This window comes from Hippoglossus stenolepis, chromosome 20, assembly GCF_022539355.2.
Source record: "Hippoglossus stenolepis isolate QCI-W04-F060 chromosome 20, HSTE1.2, whole genome shotgun sequence".
Lineage (NCBI taxonomy): Eukaryota > Metazoa > Chordata > Actinopteri > Pleuronectiformes > Pleuronectidae > Hippoglossus > Hippoglossus stenolepis.
The window spans coordinates 17,994,703-18,009,689 of NC_061502.1; the positions used below are offsets into that span (position 1 = coordinate 17,994,703).

Sequence of the window (14,987 nt, forward strand, 5' to 3'; positions counted from 1 at the left end):
GAGCGCGAGACAGCAGCGGAGAGAGAAGACCTGGTAGAGTGCGAGAGAGAGAGAGAGAGAGAGAGAGGTCGAGACTGAACGGGAGGAGAGAGAGAGAGAGTGCGAGAGAGAGAGAGAGAGAGAGAGAGTGAGAGAGGTCGAGACTGAACGGGAGGAGAGAGAGAGAGAGAGAGAGAGAGAGAGAGAGTGAGAGAGGTCGAGACTGAACGGGAGGAGAGAGAGAGAGAACCACCGTCAGGCTCCGGGAGGCAGAGCGACGGACGACACGGTAAATATAAACATCACATTTGGGCTCGTGCACGCTCCCGTTACCGCCGTTAAGTTCACTCCTAAAGTCATCGCTCGCGCGCTCCGCGGGCTCCGTCTCGGCGGATGATGTGCGCGTGAGGACGGAGCGGTGAACTTGGGGACTTGTGTTTTTTACCGGAGGCGGAGGAAAAAAAAAACCCCACCACCGGGCCGCACGCACGGTGTGTAGCGGCTGTGTGTTGCACGTTATCCGGTGGACAGGAGACGGTTCTCCCCCAACCCCACCCCCTGCACCGGCAGGTAACGTTAAACCGGAGCGCGCAGTCACCTCCGACCACCAGATGCAGACACATCAGCGCGCGGAGCCGAGCGGGCGGGAGCGCGCCTGCCCGGGGTTAACGGGTGCGTTCGGTCTGAAACGCGCCCCCGTGTGTGTGTGTGTGTGTGTGTGTGTGTGTTTATTACCGGACACACTGCAGCTTATCGCCGGTACACACACCGACACGTGCCTCGCACCGGCGGCCCGCCCCACACACACACACCGGGATTATAGCCCGGTTGCTCGGAGGCCGTCCGGTAAAGGCCGCGTGAGGTCGCTCCCTGTATTATCGTTATGCTGCGCTGCGTTAAGGTAGCACGAGGGGGGACGCTACTTCCGGTTTGCTATTTGAAAATAAAAGCCTCACCCACCAACGTTAACAGATTGTTATTGTTGAATAGATCAGCAAGTATATCCACCCGTCAATCAACCAATCACATTTTATTTGTATAGCCCATATTCACAATTTGTCTCATAGAGTTTAACAAGGTGCAACATCCTGTGTTCTAAACCCTCCAAAAGAGTAAAACTACCATAAAACCATATAAACATGTGCTGAGCAGATTCTATGGTGCAGACAGACCCTCATCACAAGCTGTCCGACTGTTCTGACACTGTCAATCACTTCCTCTAACCAGTGGTGGGGAGAAATGATCGAAACGGCCAATTAAGAACAATTGAATTTGAACTAGAACAATAGACGAGAGGTATTTAGTAAAGTATGTGGCCCTTATGTGAACATCATTCTGAATCGTTGAGTTTTTAATACACTGCAGATGTTGATGACCTGTGTTGGCTGACATGACGTGGAGGTTTCTGCACGACGAGATGTCAGTGGTGTATAAAACCTGCTGTTTGCCTTATATATGTTTAACATGAGTAACTGATGCAGCGCAGGTTGCTGTGAGGTGGTCTTCAGTGTTGATTGATATATATATATATATATATATATATATATATATATATATATATATATATATAACATAGGTACAGGTTGTCCTTCACAATATCTTACTTTGAATCAATATGCTGACAATGAAACATTTAACTGCAATGAATGTGTTTTTGAAAAATAGGCCTCAGTTAGGATAGGACTCGGAATTACCGAGTTGGCAACTGCCCTGAAAGTTTTTATCTTTGGAGTACTAGTTATTATACTAGTTGTTATGCTAGTTGTTATGCTAGTTGTTATACTAGTTGTTATGCTAGTTGCTGTTATGCTAGTTGTTATACTAGTTGTTATGCTAGTTGCTGTTATGCTAGCTGTTATACTAGTTGTTTTACTAGTTGCTGTTATACAAGTTGCTGTTATACAAGTTGCTGTTATACAAGTTGCTGTTATGCTAGTTGTTATACTAGCTGTTATACTAGTTGTTTTACTAGTTGCTGTTATACAAGTTGCTGTTATACAAGTTGCTGTTATACAAGTTGATGTTATGCTAGTTGTTATACTAGTTGTTATACTAGTTGTTATGCTAGTTGCTGTTATGCTAGTTGTTATACTAGTTGTTTTACTAGTTGCTATTATACAAGTTGCTGTTATGCTAGTTGTTATACTAGTTGTTATACTAGTTGTTATGCTAGTTGCTGTTATGCTAGTTGTTATACTAGTTGTTATACTAGTTGCTATTATACAAGTTGCTGTTATACAAGTTGCTGTTATGCTAGTTGTTATACTAGTTGAAGTTATACTAGTTGCTGCTGTACGAGTTGCTGCTATACTAGTTGCTGCTATACTAGTTGTTATACTAGTTGCTGCTATGCTAGTTGTTATACTAGTTGCTGTTATGCTAGTTGTTATACTAGTTGCTGTTATGCTAGTTGTTATACTAGTTGAAGTTATACTAGTTGCTGCTGTACAAGTTGCTGCTATGCTAGTTTTTATACTAGTTGCTGCTATGCTAGTTGTTATACTAGTTGCTGCTATGCTAGTTGCTGCTATGCTAGTTTATACTAGTTGCTGCTATGCTAGTTGTTATACTAGTTGCTGCTATGCTAGTTGCTGCTATGCTAGTTTTTATACTAGTTGCTGCTATGCTAGTTGTTATACTAGTTGCTGCTATGCTAGTTGTTATACTAGTTGCTGCTATGCTAGTTGTTATACTAGTTGCTGTTATACTTGACCGATTCCCAAACCTTAAGGTGTTTGATTTGTGCTCATAAAAGATACAATCATGGTATTTTTGGTAAAATATGACTCCGACAATGAATTGATTATTAAATAGTTGTATGTTCATGTTCCGTCAATCAACAATTTTTTGGATTATTTCAGATCTAATCTGTTGGGATTACTAGTTTTTGAGTTCCATTAAATATGGATTTTATCAGTCAGGTCTTTTTTTAGTTAGGTTAGTTTACCCTCAGCAACATAAAGATTTCATAAAAATGTGTTGAGGGTTGTTGGACTCATGACCTCATATGACCTCAGGATTTCTAAAATCCTGTAATGACCTATATAATATTTTTATGAATGATGATCATTTAAAAAACAGTTAAAAGGTCGATAAATCAGTTTAAAAACAATCTTTAAATGCCTTTAAACATGATTTTCTTTATGCTCAAATACAAAACACCCATTTATCTGCAATTGTTACCTTTTGTTTGTTTCAAATTAAGTCAGAATGAGGCAAAAACTATTCGTGTCCGTCCCGATGTGAAGACGTTACTGAGACCCAGAGGACATTTACATGTAACAGCAGCACAGCAGACATGTCCAAAGTAATTTAACTAGATATAGAGCTACTCAAGTTTAACAAATAAAACGGCAAAGAAAATGATTCAGTGTATGCTTTTATTGTGAAGACTAATGCCCTACTTCCCTTTCTAGTCTCTGTGTGACTCTCTCCACCTTCACACACCTTTCAAGCTTTTTCTCTGCGCAACCATTTCTCCTCCCACCAGTTCAGGCTTCTGGGCCTTTAACTATGTTCTAATTTAAACCACTGCTGGCAGGACGACTGGAACAATTTAAATGTCTGTATGTAGACCTGCTATAGGTGTGTGTCTGTGTGTGTTTGTGTGTGTGTGTGTGTGTGCATGTGTGTGTGTGTGTGACCTACATATGCAGAACTTGGAGGAGTTGGTTGGCTGGTTGGCCTGGTGCCTGCAGCTCGTGCAAGGAGCCCTCAGGGGTGGAGGGCTGGATACTGTACACCCATTTCTGCAAAGTTTCCACCCCGGCCTTTCCGCTGGTAGCTCTGGCCCGGCCGCCTGTTGTCTTTACAGTAGGTGATGTAAGGCCACAGCGTGAGGAGTGACATACTGTACAATAGCTCCCGAGCAAAGCCAGACACTGTGGCTGCAGTGGTAATGTGCTTAAAACCCAAATCCAGTTTACAAACGTTAAATCCTTCTTTGTCCGCCGCTTGTGATCAGTAACTGACACCAGTAAACAAAGCACTGACTCGCAACAGTGCAAAACTTAACATGAGGATGCTCCTGCAGAAGGAAATTAGTGAAATGAGTGAAACGGAGGCACGTGTCGTGCAGCGTCTGCTTAAGTGCAGCCGAGCTATCGCCATGGAAAATAAGTGAAGCCAGTTTTATTTAAATGGCCCCAAATCACCACTGTAGAAAAAGGAAAGACTCATTGGCGAAAAAATGGGGGGGAAATGGATGAAACCTCAGGAAAGTCCATTCATCTTATGAAGGACTTCACAAACAAAGATAGATGAATAGATTTCACAGTTTAACCACCGATATGATTCCGTGCACGAGATGTAATTTGATTGGCTGCAGCTGATCGTGGAAAGTGGTGGTGGATCCCGATAGTGATGGTGGTTCACTAACAGATTAACGAGCCACAATTAAAAATCAGGATCGTAGCGGTCAACTCTAATGGGGTTTTTTTCCCCGTCAATGTCTATAAAACATATATGTTACATGTGTGACAGGGAACAAAGTCATATTTCAGCCATGATTTGTACCTTCAGCGTGAACGCAGCCATTTTGTCTAATGAAATGGGCACAGACGAGCCACCGTCAATCAAACTGTGTGACAGCCGTGTTGAAAGTTACCCTGATTCCAGCAGATTCCTTTGAGGACACATGCATGTGTGTGTGTGTGTGTGTGTGTGTGTGTGTGTGTGTGTGTGTGTGTGTGTGTGTGTGTGTGTGTGTGAATGTGTGTGAATGTGTGTTAGTGTGTGAATGTGGACCACTTCCTGTTTTAACCGGTTACTGTTCAGAGATGAAATGTATGTGCTGCAACTATGTATCCATCAACTGTAGATCATAAACACACCTGTTTTACCGGCTTGACTCTGGGGCTTTGCGTGTGTGTGTGTGTGTGTGTGTGTGTGTGTGTGTGTGTGTGTGTGTGTGTGTGTGAGTGAAAGGGTAAGAAAAGGGTCGATAGGAAGAAGGAGATGGGAACCACGTACTTAAAATGATTTCTTGACAAGTTTCCTCCTACTGTACATCCACTCACGTCCCGCTCTGTGTTCTGTCTTTGATCTCCAGGGAGAGAGGGGGAGGACCGAGCGAGCGAGCGACTCACAGATTGAATGAAGCTGCACCTGGTGCTTCTGAGGGCCTTTCCCATGTTTTGATTTGTTCCGTTTATTTTTTTCTTCACTTCCTGAACTTGGCTTCGTCGAAGCCGCTCGTTGCCATGCCGTCCAACAGTCCGGCCGCCACGGAGACGCCACAGACGCCAGCGAAGGACACCGTGGTCGATGTGGTGAGAGTGGGATCATTACTTTTATATTATTATATGTAAATACTGTTATGGTGGTCACTGTATTTGTTGTGTATTAAGAAAACACTTTTCTTTTGCATCAAATACTCAATATATTCTTTCTGTAAAAAGTGTAGATTTAACTTTAAATAAAATGTTCGTACTTATAAGTCACGTACTAGTGCTTCAAAATGTCACTGCAGCACTTTTAAACTTGGGGTTTCCACCCTAAACTCTCTGCACCACCACAACTTCTACTGAAATACTACTGCTGTTGTTGTTATTGCTGCCTCTATTATCATACGCGGTGAAATTCTACTACTGTTATTTGTGCAGCCTCAGATATTATTACAGCTTTCATTACCACCACCATCACTACTTTGGCTTCTGAGCATGAAGTGCAGAGCTGTTTTTAGCCAATGCTCACAGAAAATCTGGCAAGTCAGAGCGTGTGTGTGTGTGTGTGTCTAATAATTAAACCTACAGTTATTTATTTACATTACCTACAGGCTTTTCTGCATTCCACACTCCACACCGCCACATACAGATGAGTGCAGGAGTCTGGAGTCTCAAACTGTTTTTGGGGGTTGTTTTTTTTAAATACGCATGTACACACACACACAAACACACACACACACACACACGCTACCACACAGTCAGACACACACGCGGGTGAAAAATGGCCCTTTTCATTTGCGCCCCCAGAGCCCAGGGCAGCAGCCGTTGTAAATCTGCGAGAGGTTTGAAGTTCATTCTATAGTGCAGCTATATAAAGAACCGTCTTACTCACTTACTTCCACATTCACAGAGTGGCAACGAGCCAACGAGGACAAAGTTTCCCGTATAAGAATTCGCTGTGTCTCTTAACTCTCTCTCTCTCTCTCTCTCTCGCTCTCTGTGTGTCTCAAAGAGTCAAGTAAAACCTTCAGAGAGAGAAATCAGAGTGAGTCACAGTGTTTGGGAGGTTTTACTGTGGGGGGGTGGGACTGAGGTGTGGGAGGTTTGATTTATTCCAGTTATAAACTATTGCACCTGACAGAAGCTACTGGTTAAAGTGATGAAGGGATAAACAATCATCTCTGTCTCTGCCTTGAGAGAAGCTGTTTAGTCCCATTCAAACAACACAATGAAAGCAACATTTGATTCTCTGTGTCTTTAGCTAAAGAGGGTTCGACTGTTGGTGCAGATATTTAAATAAACAAGTCTTTGGAGCATATAAAGGAATTAATTTACTTTCGCTGACTCTTTATTTGTTCTTAGGACGTAAATATTAGAGCGCGTCTTGCTACTCGTTAAAAGATCAAAGTCATTAACAGCTCATCATGTCGCTGCCTGTCTTTGTGTTCTCTCGCTGTTCGGATCTGTTTTGTTTCTATAAACAGATTCTGCTTGTGAATCTGCAGAATCTGTTCGCGAGTAGATAAGATGTTGGGGTTCTTCCAGTGTCTGTTTCTAGTTTGACCAGTAGGATTTGAGAAGGCTTTGGTAAACAAAAAACTAGTGGAGAGCTAAAGAGGTGGAACACATTGACTGAAATGCATCGGCTATTTTTTATTTGTCTGCATTGATATGCAAGTAGCTGTTAATTAGCCCAAATGTTGTCTGGACCTAAAACACCCGCCATAAGTATCAGTTATTGTGTTTTGTGTGGAGAAACTTTCCGTTTGATTTGTCGGACTGTAAATGGTAACTGGGAACGGAGTCTTGGCCCAGATATCTGCCGTTGAATCCAGAAGCCTCAAAATATTCGCTGTTGCCCCCAGAGGGTAATTCAGACGATAGCCAATGGGCTCTTGAGAATGTCTTCTGTTTGACCTGACCAGACGTTGGATCAGGTCTGATTATCCTCAGGTCTGTATGTGTCTTTGATAAGTAACATGTGCATGTTGGGGGTTGGGCAACATGCACATGTCCTTTTCATATCAAGTCCACAATTTTGGACCTGTGAAAAACCTCCAATTCTGCTCCACTTTGTCACCTCTGCATACCTCGTCGCTCACGGCATAGACATGGACGTGATGTTGGATTGTAGGTTGAAGAATGTAGGTAGAAGTCAACCCACTGTTTGAAAGAGGGTTTCATGTGTTTATAGTTTTCAGACTGAAGTCAGGGAAAAGGTGCCACGCTTCAAAAAACACAAAAATTCTCTATTGTCAACACTTGAGAGGGGGGGGGGCCGGTTCCCTTGCTTCTACCTCCACCCACAACCACCACTTTGCAACGATTGCAAGGTGATTGAGTCTTTTAGACAGTGTGGGATCACTGGTCAGTGTCTGGTCGCAGAATAAATTTAGTTTGCCCTTGTCTTCAAACAAGGGCAATGGAGTAACAGTTGATACAGGTTTAGTTGTTCAAAGGCCATAAGACGAATAAATAAATAACTAGGGTGCTAAGTTGGGGTCTAAACCTCAGTCTGTTGGTGGTTTTCAATGTGTAAATATAAAATTGCATAATACAGAATTGACATCCTCTGAATTACAGTAGTATTGAAAGGGGAATCTCGGTTAACGAGTCTTGTCTTTGTTATATTGACATTTTAATCAACAAATCATCAGGTGAGGAAATGATTCAGAGTGAAATTGAGAAAGAAGAGCAGAAGATGAGATGAAACGAGCACGAGAAAGAAAAGGGGGAAAGAGAGCGACGTAGAGAGGAGGACGTGGGGGAGAGAGAAAGAGGACAGGCTGTCTGCTGCTGATGGGATCCTCCTCTGTCCGCCTGGTTTCAGTCTGGTAACTTAGCAACTGGAGCAGCCCAAAATAACCTGCCGGGAGATAGAAATAGACCAAAGATACTTGGACAGATTGACTAGTGTGTTTGTTTGTGTGTGTGCGCGAGACATATTCTTGAAAGGATTTGGTTTTAGCCGTGCTGCTTTATGTTTTTGTTCGTACACTCGGTTCATGTTGTGTTGTTAAAAACGTGTGCGTGTCTGTGAGTGTGTGTCGTGACACCGGCATATGGGCAGCACACCAGGCCGATAGGGCCATTACCCCCCGTTCTAGCTGGTTGCTATGCTGATCGTCAGGGAAGTGACATCAGGAGCTTTAGTCAGCACAGAGGCCCTGTCGGAGACAGTTGCTAAGCAGTTTCTGCACCTTAGCGACCACTCAGCAACATTAGTGGGAACACTCGCCTGACAGGAGGCAGCACACGGAAGCAAACTGCACTGATTATAGCTGGAGACAGTTTGTGAGAGAGGATTCATTATTATTATTATTATTATCAGTATTAGTATTAGTAGTAAATCAAAACCCAGCATCACTGACATGAGGAGTTTGATCTCTCTGATGCTTCTCACTTGTTTTAATCTTGTATACATCACTTGCCTCTGTTCAAACTTTGAGTCCCAGTTGCACAAACCTCTGATTAAAACCAATAATTATTGCGACTGCTGCGTTTAAAGCTGTTTGCTTCACTTCAGCGATACAAGAGTTTTAAGGTTTGGTCCTTGTACCAGTGATTTAATTTCTGCCCGAGGCCGCGATGCATATTTAGAGCGCTCAAACATGAATGCTATGAAAATCACTGCGGCCGGCAAATTCCTGCCTCCGGGCTAAAATACGATACTGCTCTCAAAGCACCGGGCATTGATATGTTTCATGGTGAAACCACATGAAAGTTTGGATTGTTAAAGTAAAGACGCAGCAGGTGTTGCCTATTTTTCCTCTCGAGTCCAATAAAAGCTCTGCACAAACCCGAGACTCAGAAAGTGAAAGTTTGTCCGGAGCAGATGTAGAAATACAAAGTGTGAATGGAAACGTGTGGGAGACGGAAGGTTTACAGCTCTGTTTAAAACAAGATATTCACACCTCATCCACTCAGGCTTCTCCTCCCTTCAAGCCACTGTCTCTGCAACATAGTCCCTCTCTTCACCCCCATTCATTATTTATGATGTTATTAAATCAAGGAAACACCTTCCATCATCAGGCAAAGAGGCAAAGAGGCAAAGAGGCAGAGGTGGAGCAGAATCATTGTTTTGCAAGTCACCAGTTATTCAAGTCCAAGTCCTAAACCTTGTGTTTGAGTCCTACAAAACAAAATGTGTTTACAGGTTTTTGCAGTAAAAATAACAAGTTCTTTTAAAAGTTGTATTCATAACTTTCAAATAGAAATACAGATCCTGCTATTAACCAGATGCGACCAATCTCCATCATATACAGTTTCAGCTATTATGAAATTCAGTCCTTACACTATCATCATGATTCAGGATTTTGCTGTATGCCAGGAAGTGAAGTCCACTCTGTGCATCCATACTTCCAGAAAACACTTATAACTTAAAAGCAAACTGATGAGGCTTTTACTTTGTCAGTTGCAAATTATTTGATAATGATTTCCATGTTGTCGTCTGTTTTCTTAGCAGAGTTTTTAACATCCAACGTTTGATAACCTGCTGTAACGTCTGTTGTCTGTTGGTCCTGATGCTGAACAAGTGACACGATTGGCTGCTGTCAGCTTGTTTAAAGCTGTTGTCAGGAAAATAAACGACCTTTGCACTTTTTAATGACATAATATTAAATGTTTTGGGCCTGGAAAGGACATGAGATCATCCCACGTCATTAAACTGAAGTGAAGTCATTGATAGAAGTTTTCTTCTAATTTTATTTTGACATGACAAATCAAATTTAAACACACAGGAAGAAATGTCAGCACATTTTAATTTAGCTGATACTGTAAATTAATCAATTAATTCCTCTGGTTAGAAGCATCTCAATTGTGTTTCTCATTGACACACACACAAACACACACACAAACACACACACACACACACACACACACACACACACACACACACACACACACACACACACACACACACACACACACACACACACACACACACACACACACACACACCAGTTAAAACACAGGTGCTGTGCCATTTTTGTTCCACACATCACTATTCCACAGCTCCGCTGCACTGTACCACTCTGTCTCTGCTGTGAGCCGAGCTGAGGAAGCTGTTTAAAAAGGCTGAGGTGAATTAATTCAGGTCCAAAGTTTCACAAAAAGCTGCGGAGAAGCAGCAGCAGAGAAGCATTATGTTCTCAAGGCTTCTGACAAGTTTCTAAAACACTTCAGATGAATTATTCAAGTTCTTACAGAGACGTGTTGTATATCCGTGCTCAGATGAATCCAGTGCAGGACTGGTCCAACATGCGTGTTGTCTAAACACAGATGGATTTCACGTCCGTAAACAGGTCATTTACTGGTTACCTCCACCGAGGAGGGTATTAGCAGAGGGAAACTCCTGGAGGGATTACCACAGAACTTGGTGGAAGGTCGGGTACGGGTCCGGGAAGAAGCCGTTACATTTTGCTATGGATGCAGATCAAGGGACAGATCCTCGATTTGTTTAAAACATCGTGAGACTGGGGCCGTTTTTCAACATTTTCGCTGATTGCTCAGGGAATAATTCATGAATCTTAATGAAAACAATCAGGGATGTTAAGAGGACTGATATTTATGAGTGTGCACGATTCTGTGCACGCTCATAAATATCAGAAATCTGGAACTAATGAATTTAAATGTGGCTTCATTAGGGGACTGTTTGGCCTTGTCGGACTCGGAAGTATGTTGAGTGCCATCGTAGATTTTCTTTATTTACCCATGTACAGTTTGATAAATTCAATTTTAAAGTAGTATTTTTTGAATTTATCTTCAGTTTAGCTTCTTTTCTAAGTATGAAACCCTCTCGAAACCCTCTTCATGGGGGTTTTCCTCAATGTGCTGCCACTCTTTATTCATTGTGATGCTGTTTACTCCAGAGTGTTTCTTCACCACATTGCCTTGGATCATAGCTGCTGCTGACATCCATCATAACTTCATACAGTCGTTTGAATGCCTCAGTGTTTTGATGTGGCCTCTCTGTACTTGCTCAGTGTGAAGATGGAGCGGACCAGGACAGTCCGGAGGAGGGGACGCCGGCGAGCCCCCGCACCAAGCGCAGAGTGGGCCGCCCTGGAAGGAAACGCAAGCAGCTGCTTCCTGTGAGTGCTGTAATTATACCCTGTGTTTTCAATGCTTCAAACCACCTCAGACGTATTAATTGATCTGTTCATCCTTCTGCAAAATTCCACCCTCTAACCTGGAAAGACACGTTAAACATGCACGTACTCACTCCACATTAACTCACAGTTATGCACCGTGTCAGCCCCAGTCGGCTCCGTCTCTTGTCACAGAAGACTCAGGTCACTCTCACTACATTAATTAATCATCACATTTGAGTGCGTTTGACAGAAGACGAGATGGAACACGTTCGTCCTCGCAGCAGCTTGTGTTGCTTTCTGTTCTTCTGCTTTTTACGTGTGACATGGAGACTTTGTGTGAAACCAGCCCTGTGCGTTCGCTCCCCTTCAACATGTAGCGTTGGTTTCACTTCCTCATTGATTTTCAGCCTCATCATCATTTTCACTTATCAGCCCCCACATTTTCAGACACGAGCTGTTATCACGGATGTGAGGTCATCTTTAGCACTTAATCAGAATACGTGTTCTGGGTTAATAACAAGAGGAGCATTAATCAAATCTTTCAGGTCGGCCTGGATTTCTCTACTTATCAAAAACAGGGGGCAATAAAAAGCTGTAGATAACTGTCGGCCTCAACCCCGCACCTCACTCACTTCGTCAGTTCAAGAGGAAGAGGAGGGAGAAATTATGAAATTAGAGAACAACCACACACTTTAGAGATGTAAACACATTTCTTTGTATTATCTAAACACACACCTCTGCTGTGATACACCTCTGTTATCCTCTATACAGTCTCAGAGGTAACATCCAACGACCAATTAACGTCTAGGGGCATTGGACAGTATTTTAGGGCGTCAGGTGTAGGCAACGTTTAAGGGGCAGAAACACGTTTCTCCACACAAAACACAAAAAGCGATACTGTCAACACTGAACACTGGTTATAGCAAAAATATTATCACAGGATAGATTAAATAAACTCTGAGGTAATTCATATCCACACATCTGCTCATACTGGATATTTATACTTTGCATATTTGCATGTGTTTGTGCAAACATGACTAAAACGTGTACATTTGTCCAATTTAGCTGTAGTTTTTTAACTTGGGTACTTGTACGTATACAAAGAGGCAATGTTACTGTACCACCCTAATGTAAGTCTGACCGGGGTTTCAAACTGGCAACCTTCCAATCACCTTGAGGCCGGCAGAAATAATCTGTGCTGCATTATTACTGTAATGACTTTGTGCTGTGCAGTTCTCCACTCTGACACACTTCAGGTCTTTGGCATCTTTATTTCCCTCTTCATTCATCCTCTTAGTGCTCACAGTGTGTGTGCGTGTGTGTGTGTGTGTGAGAGTGTGTTTGTGTGTCTGTCAGTGTGTGTGTGTGTGTGTGTGTGTGTGTGTGTGTGTGTCCTTTTGTACTGAATGAACTCTGCGGCAGAATCAGCAAGTCAATATAGCTGATCAAACAAGACCTGTGTGTGTGTGTGTGTGTGTGTGTGTGTGTGTGTGTGTGTGTGTGTGTGTGTGTGTGTGTGTTGTACACTAAAGAGCAGGTCTGGTCTTTCTTTGATGTCTTGGTCAGGATTAATATAAATCATGTTGTAACAGTATTAGTAGTTTCTGTCGCAGTAGTATGACTACTCGGATTTTGTCAGTATTAGTAGCAGTAATAATAGATGTAGTTGTAGTATTTAATTTTAGTATAGTAGAAGTAGATCGACGACATAACTGCTCCTCAAAAGCGAAGCCAGAGAGCCTTGATCGCCCCCTGATGGCTGGTGGCAGTATAGGTCATAAACCCGCCTCCTCCGTGTTAGTGGATGGGAAATGAACCAAACTAAAAAAAGTCTATGAACACGTCAAATACATTTTTCTCAAAGATGGTTTCTGTCATTTTAACTAGTTCTCATCACAATGTTGTATGAACAAGTTTTCTAAGTTTGGTCAAGTATTTGATGCGATAAAAACAACTTTTGTAACAGTTGGACAAGTCGTCACCAATTAAATGGTCTTAAGCATGAAATGTACACACACGCTGCACACACACACACACACACACACACACACACACACACACACACACAACACACACACACACACACACACACACACACCGTGGAGTGTATCCCAGGAATAGAGCTATTGTGTGGAGCTCAGGGTGGAGCTGTCAGTGGCACTAACTATAAAGAGCAGAGAGGGATGGAGCCTCACTTTTTCCTCCTCTGTCTCCTTCACTTGTCTCCTTCACTCACCTCTATTACAAACACACACATTATTACAGTAATGAAGATCGTTTCACGGATGATTACATCAGCGACATGGTACTTAACTGTTTTCGAAGCGCCATTCTTTTCTTTGCTCCTTTCACGCTTCAGATTTTTTGGCGGCTCTTTAGTTTTCTTTGGCACTCGCTCACTCAACACTAAAACTTCAGATAGGTGTCGGACTCTTCGTCTTTCCTTCCTCCTTCGTTTCTCCTTCGGTTGTTGCCACTGGCACCATGTGTGAAGCAGCTGGGGTTTCTGTGTGTGTGTGTGTGTGTGCGTGTGTGTGAGTGTGTGTGTGTTGTGCTTGTGGCTTTTAAGACTTCAGAGTAGTTTGAAGTACAGTAGGATTAAAGAGACTATATTAGTACAACATTTACACACTGTTACATCACCAGTTGTGATGATGACTGTTATAAACAATGAACCTATTCATGCACAATAAAAACTAGATTTTATCTTGACAAAGGCTCAACTAAACAATCAAGGTCCTAACTTGTATCCTGAAGTCCAGAGGTTTGGATTTGCTCTCGGCACAAACGCAGCTCAGTCAGGTTTTTTTTTTGGCGTTTTCCATTTTGCGCCAAAACCTCAAAGGTCCCTGAGAGATTCTGGGAACATTGTGGTTGTGTTCGCAGTGTTTGGCAGAAAGTTTCATGAGCTGTGGCCTAAAAAAAATGACTTTCTCAGGCCAAAAGTAAAACAGCACTGCAAAGTAGCTGAGCTTGTGTTTACCTGCTGCATTGGTTCACTGAAATGTTGTTTATCACAATTTTGTAGTAGCTGTTGCAGTTATACTTGCAGCAGAAATAGTGGTAGTATTAGTAGTATTGGTATTAGTAGTAGCAAACTCAGACTGTTGCGGTTACAGGAAACAATGTCAAGACTTTCATTGAATCATTACATTAATCTGTGTTTACATTCATTTAATTTAACTGAGAAATCTATCAGAAAGTTGTTATATTTTTGTATCCTGAACGTTTTTAGTACAAAACTTGTTTAAAAGATGTCAAATGTTTACATGTAAATTCCTCTATATGCAGCTTTTGGATCCTAATTGGTCAATCCCTGTTTTAATTCACAGCAGATGTGCGACAAAGTAGAAATAGTAGTGTGTTACACTGACTGACATGTGTTTCTGTTGTGTAGCCTGAAGCCAATGGCTGTAAAACAAAACAAACTTCAGCTGAATTGACGCTCTAAGAATCAATGCTGGGTAACGTTGTCAGGTTTTCCTTTATTTGCTTTTGACAAACAATCATTTGTTAGATTAGTTTTAAAAGTTCAGTTAATCTAGCAACTAGGGATAGCTCCTCCCCTCAGTGTCTCCGCAGTAGCTATCTCTAGTGTTAGCTAGAAAAACTGAAGCGAGAAAAGTAAATTTCACAAATAACAGATGAAAAGAGTTGAGCTTGAAGTTGAAAGAAATTTAGTAAATTAACGTTTGCAAGATTTATTTGATGCTAAACACAATCTGGATTGAAATTCACAGCTATTCCACGC

General features: G+C 42.2%; 1 protein-coding gene across 7 annotated transcripts in view; it reads left to right on the forward strand.

Annotated features, from left to right (window-relative positions):
• Positions 1–103: 103 nt before the first annotated feature.
• LOC118099144 (DNA (cytosine-5)-methyltransferase 3A) overlaps positions 104–14,987 on the forward strand; it is a 40,849-nt gene continuing 25,965 nt past the window's right edge. The window contains exons 1-3 of one of the 7 annotated variants that reach the window (XM_035143437.2): positions 104–268; positions 5,030–5,249; positions 11,129–11,236. In XM_035143437.2, coding sequence (XP_034999328.1) covers positions 5,181–5,249; positions 11,129–11,236 — 177 coding nt within the window. In that variant the 5' untranslated portion in view covers positions 104–268; positions 5,030–5,180. Of the gene's footprint in view, positions 269–323; positions 471–3,212; positions 3,546–5,029; positions 5,250–11,128; positions 11,237–14,987 lie in introns of those variants that run through there. The other 6 variants (XM_035143439.2, XM_035143436.2, XM_035143438.2 and 3 more) reach the window with 6 other exon arrangements.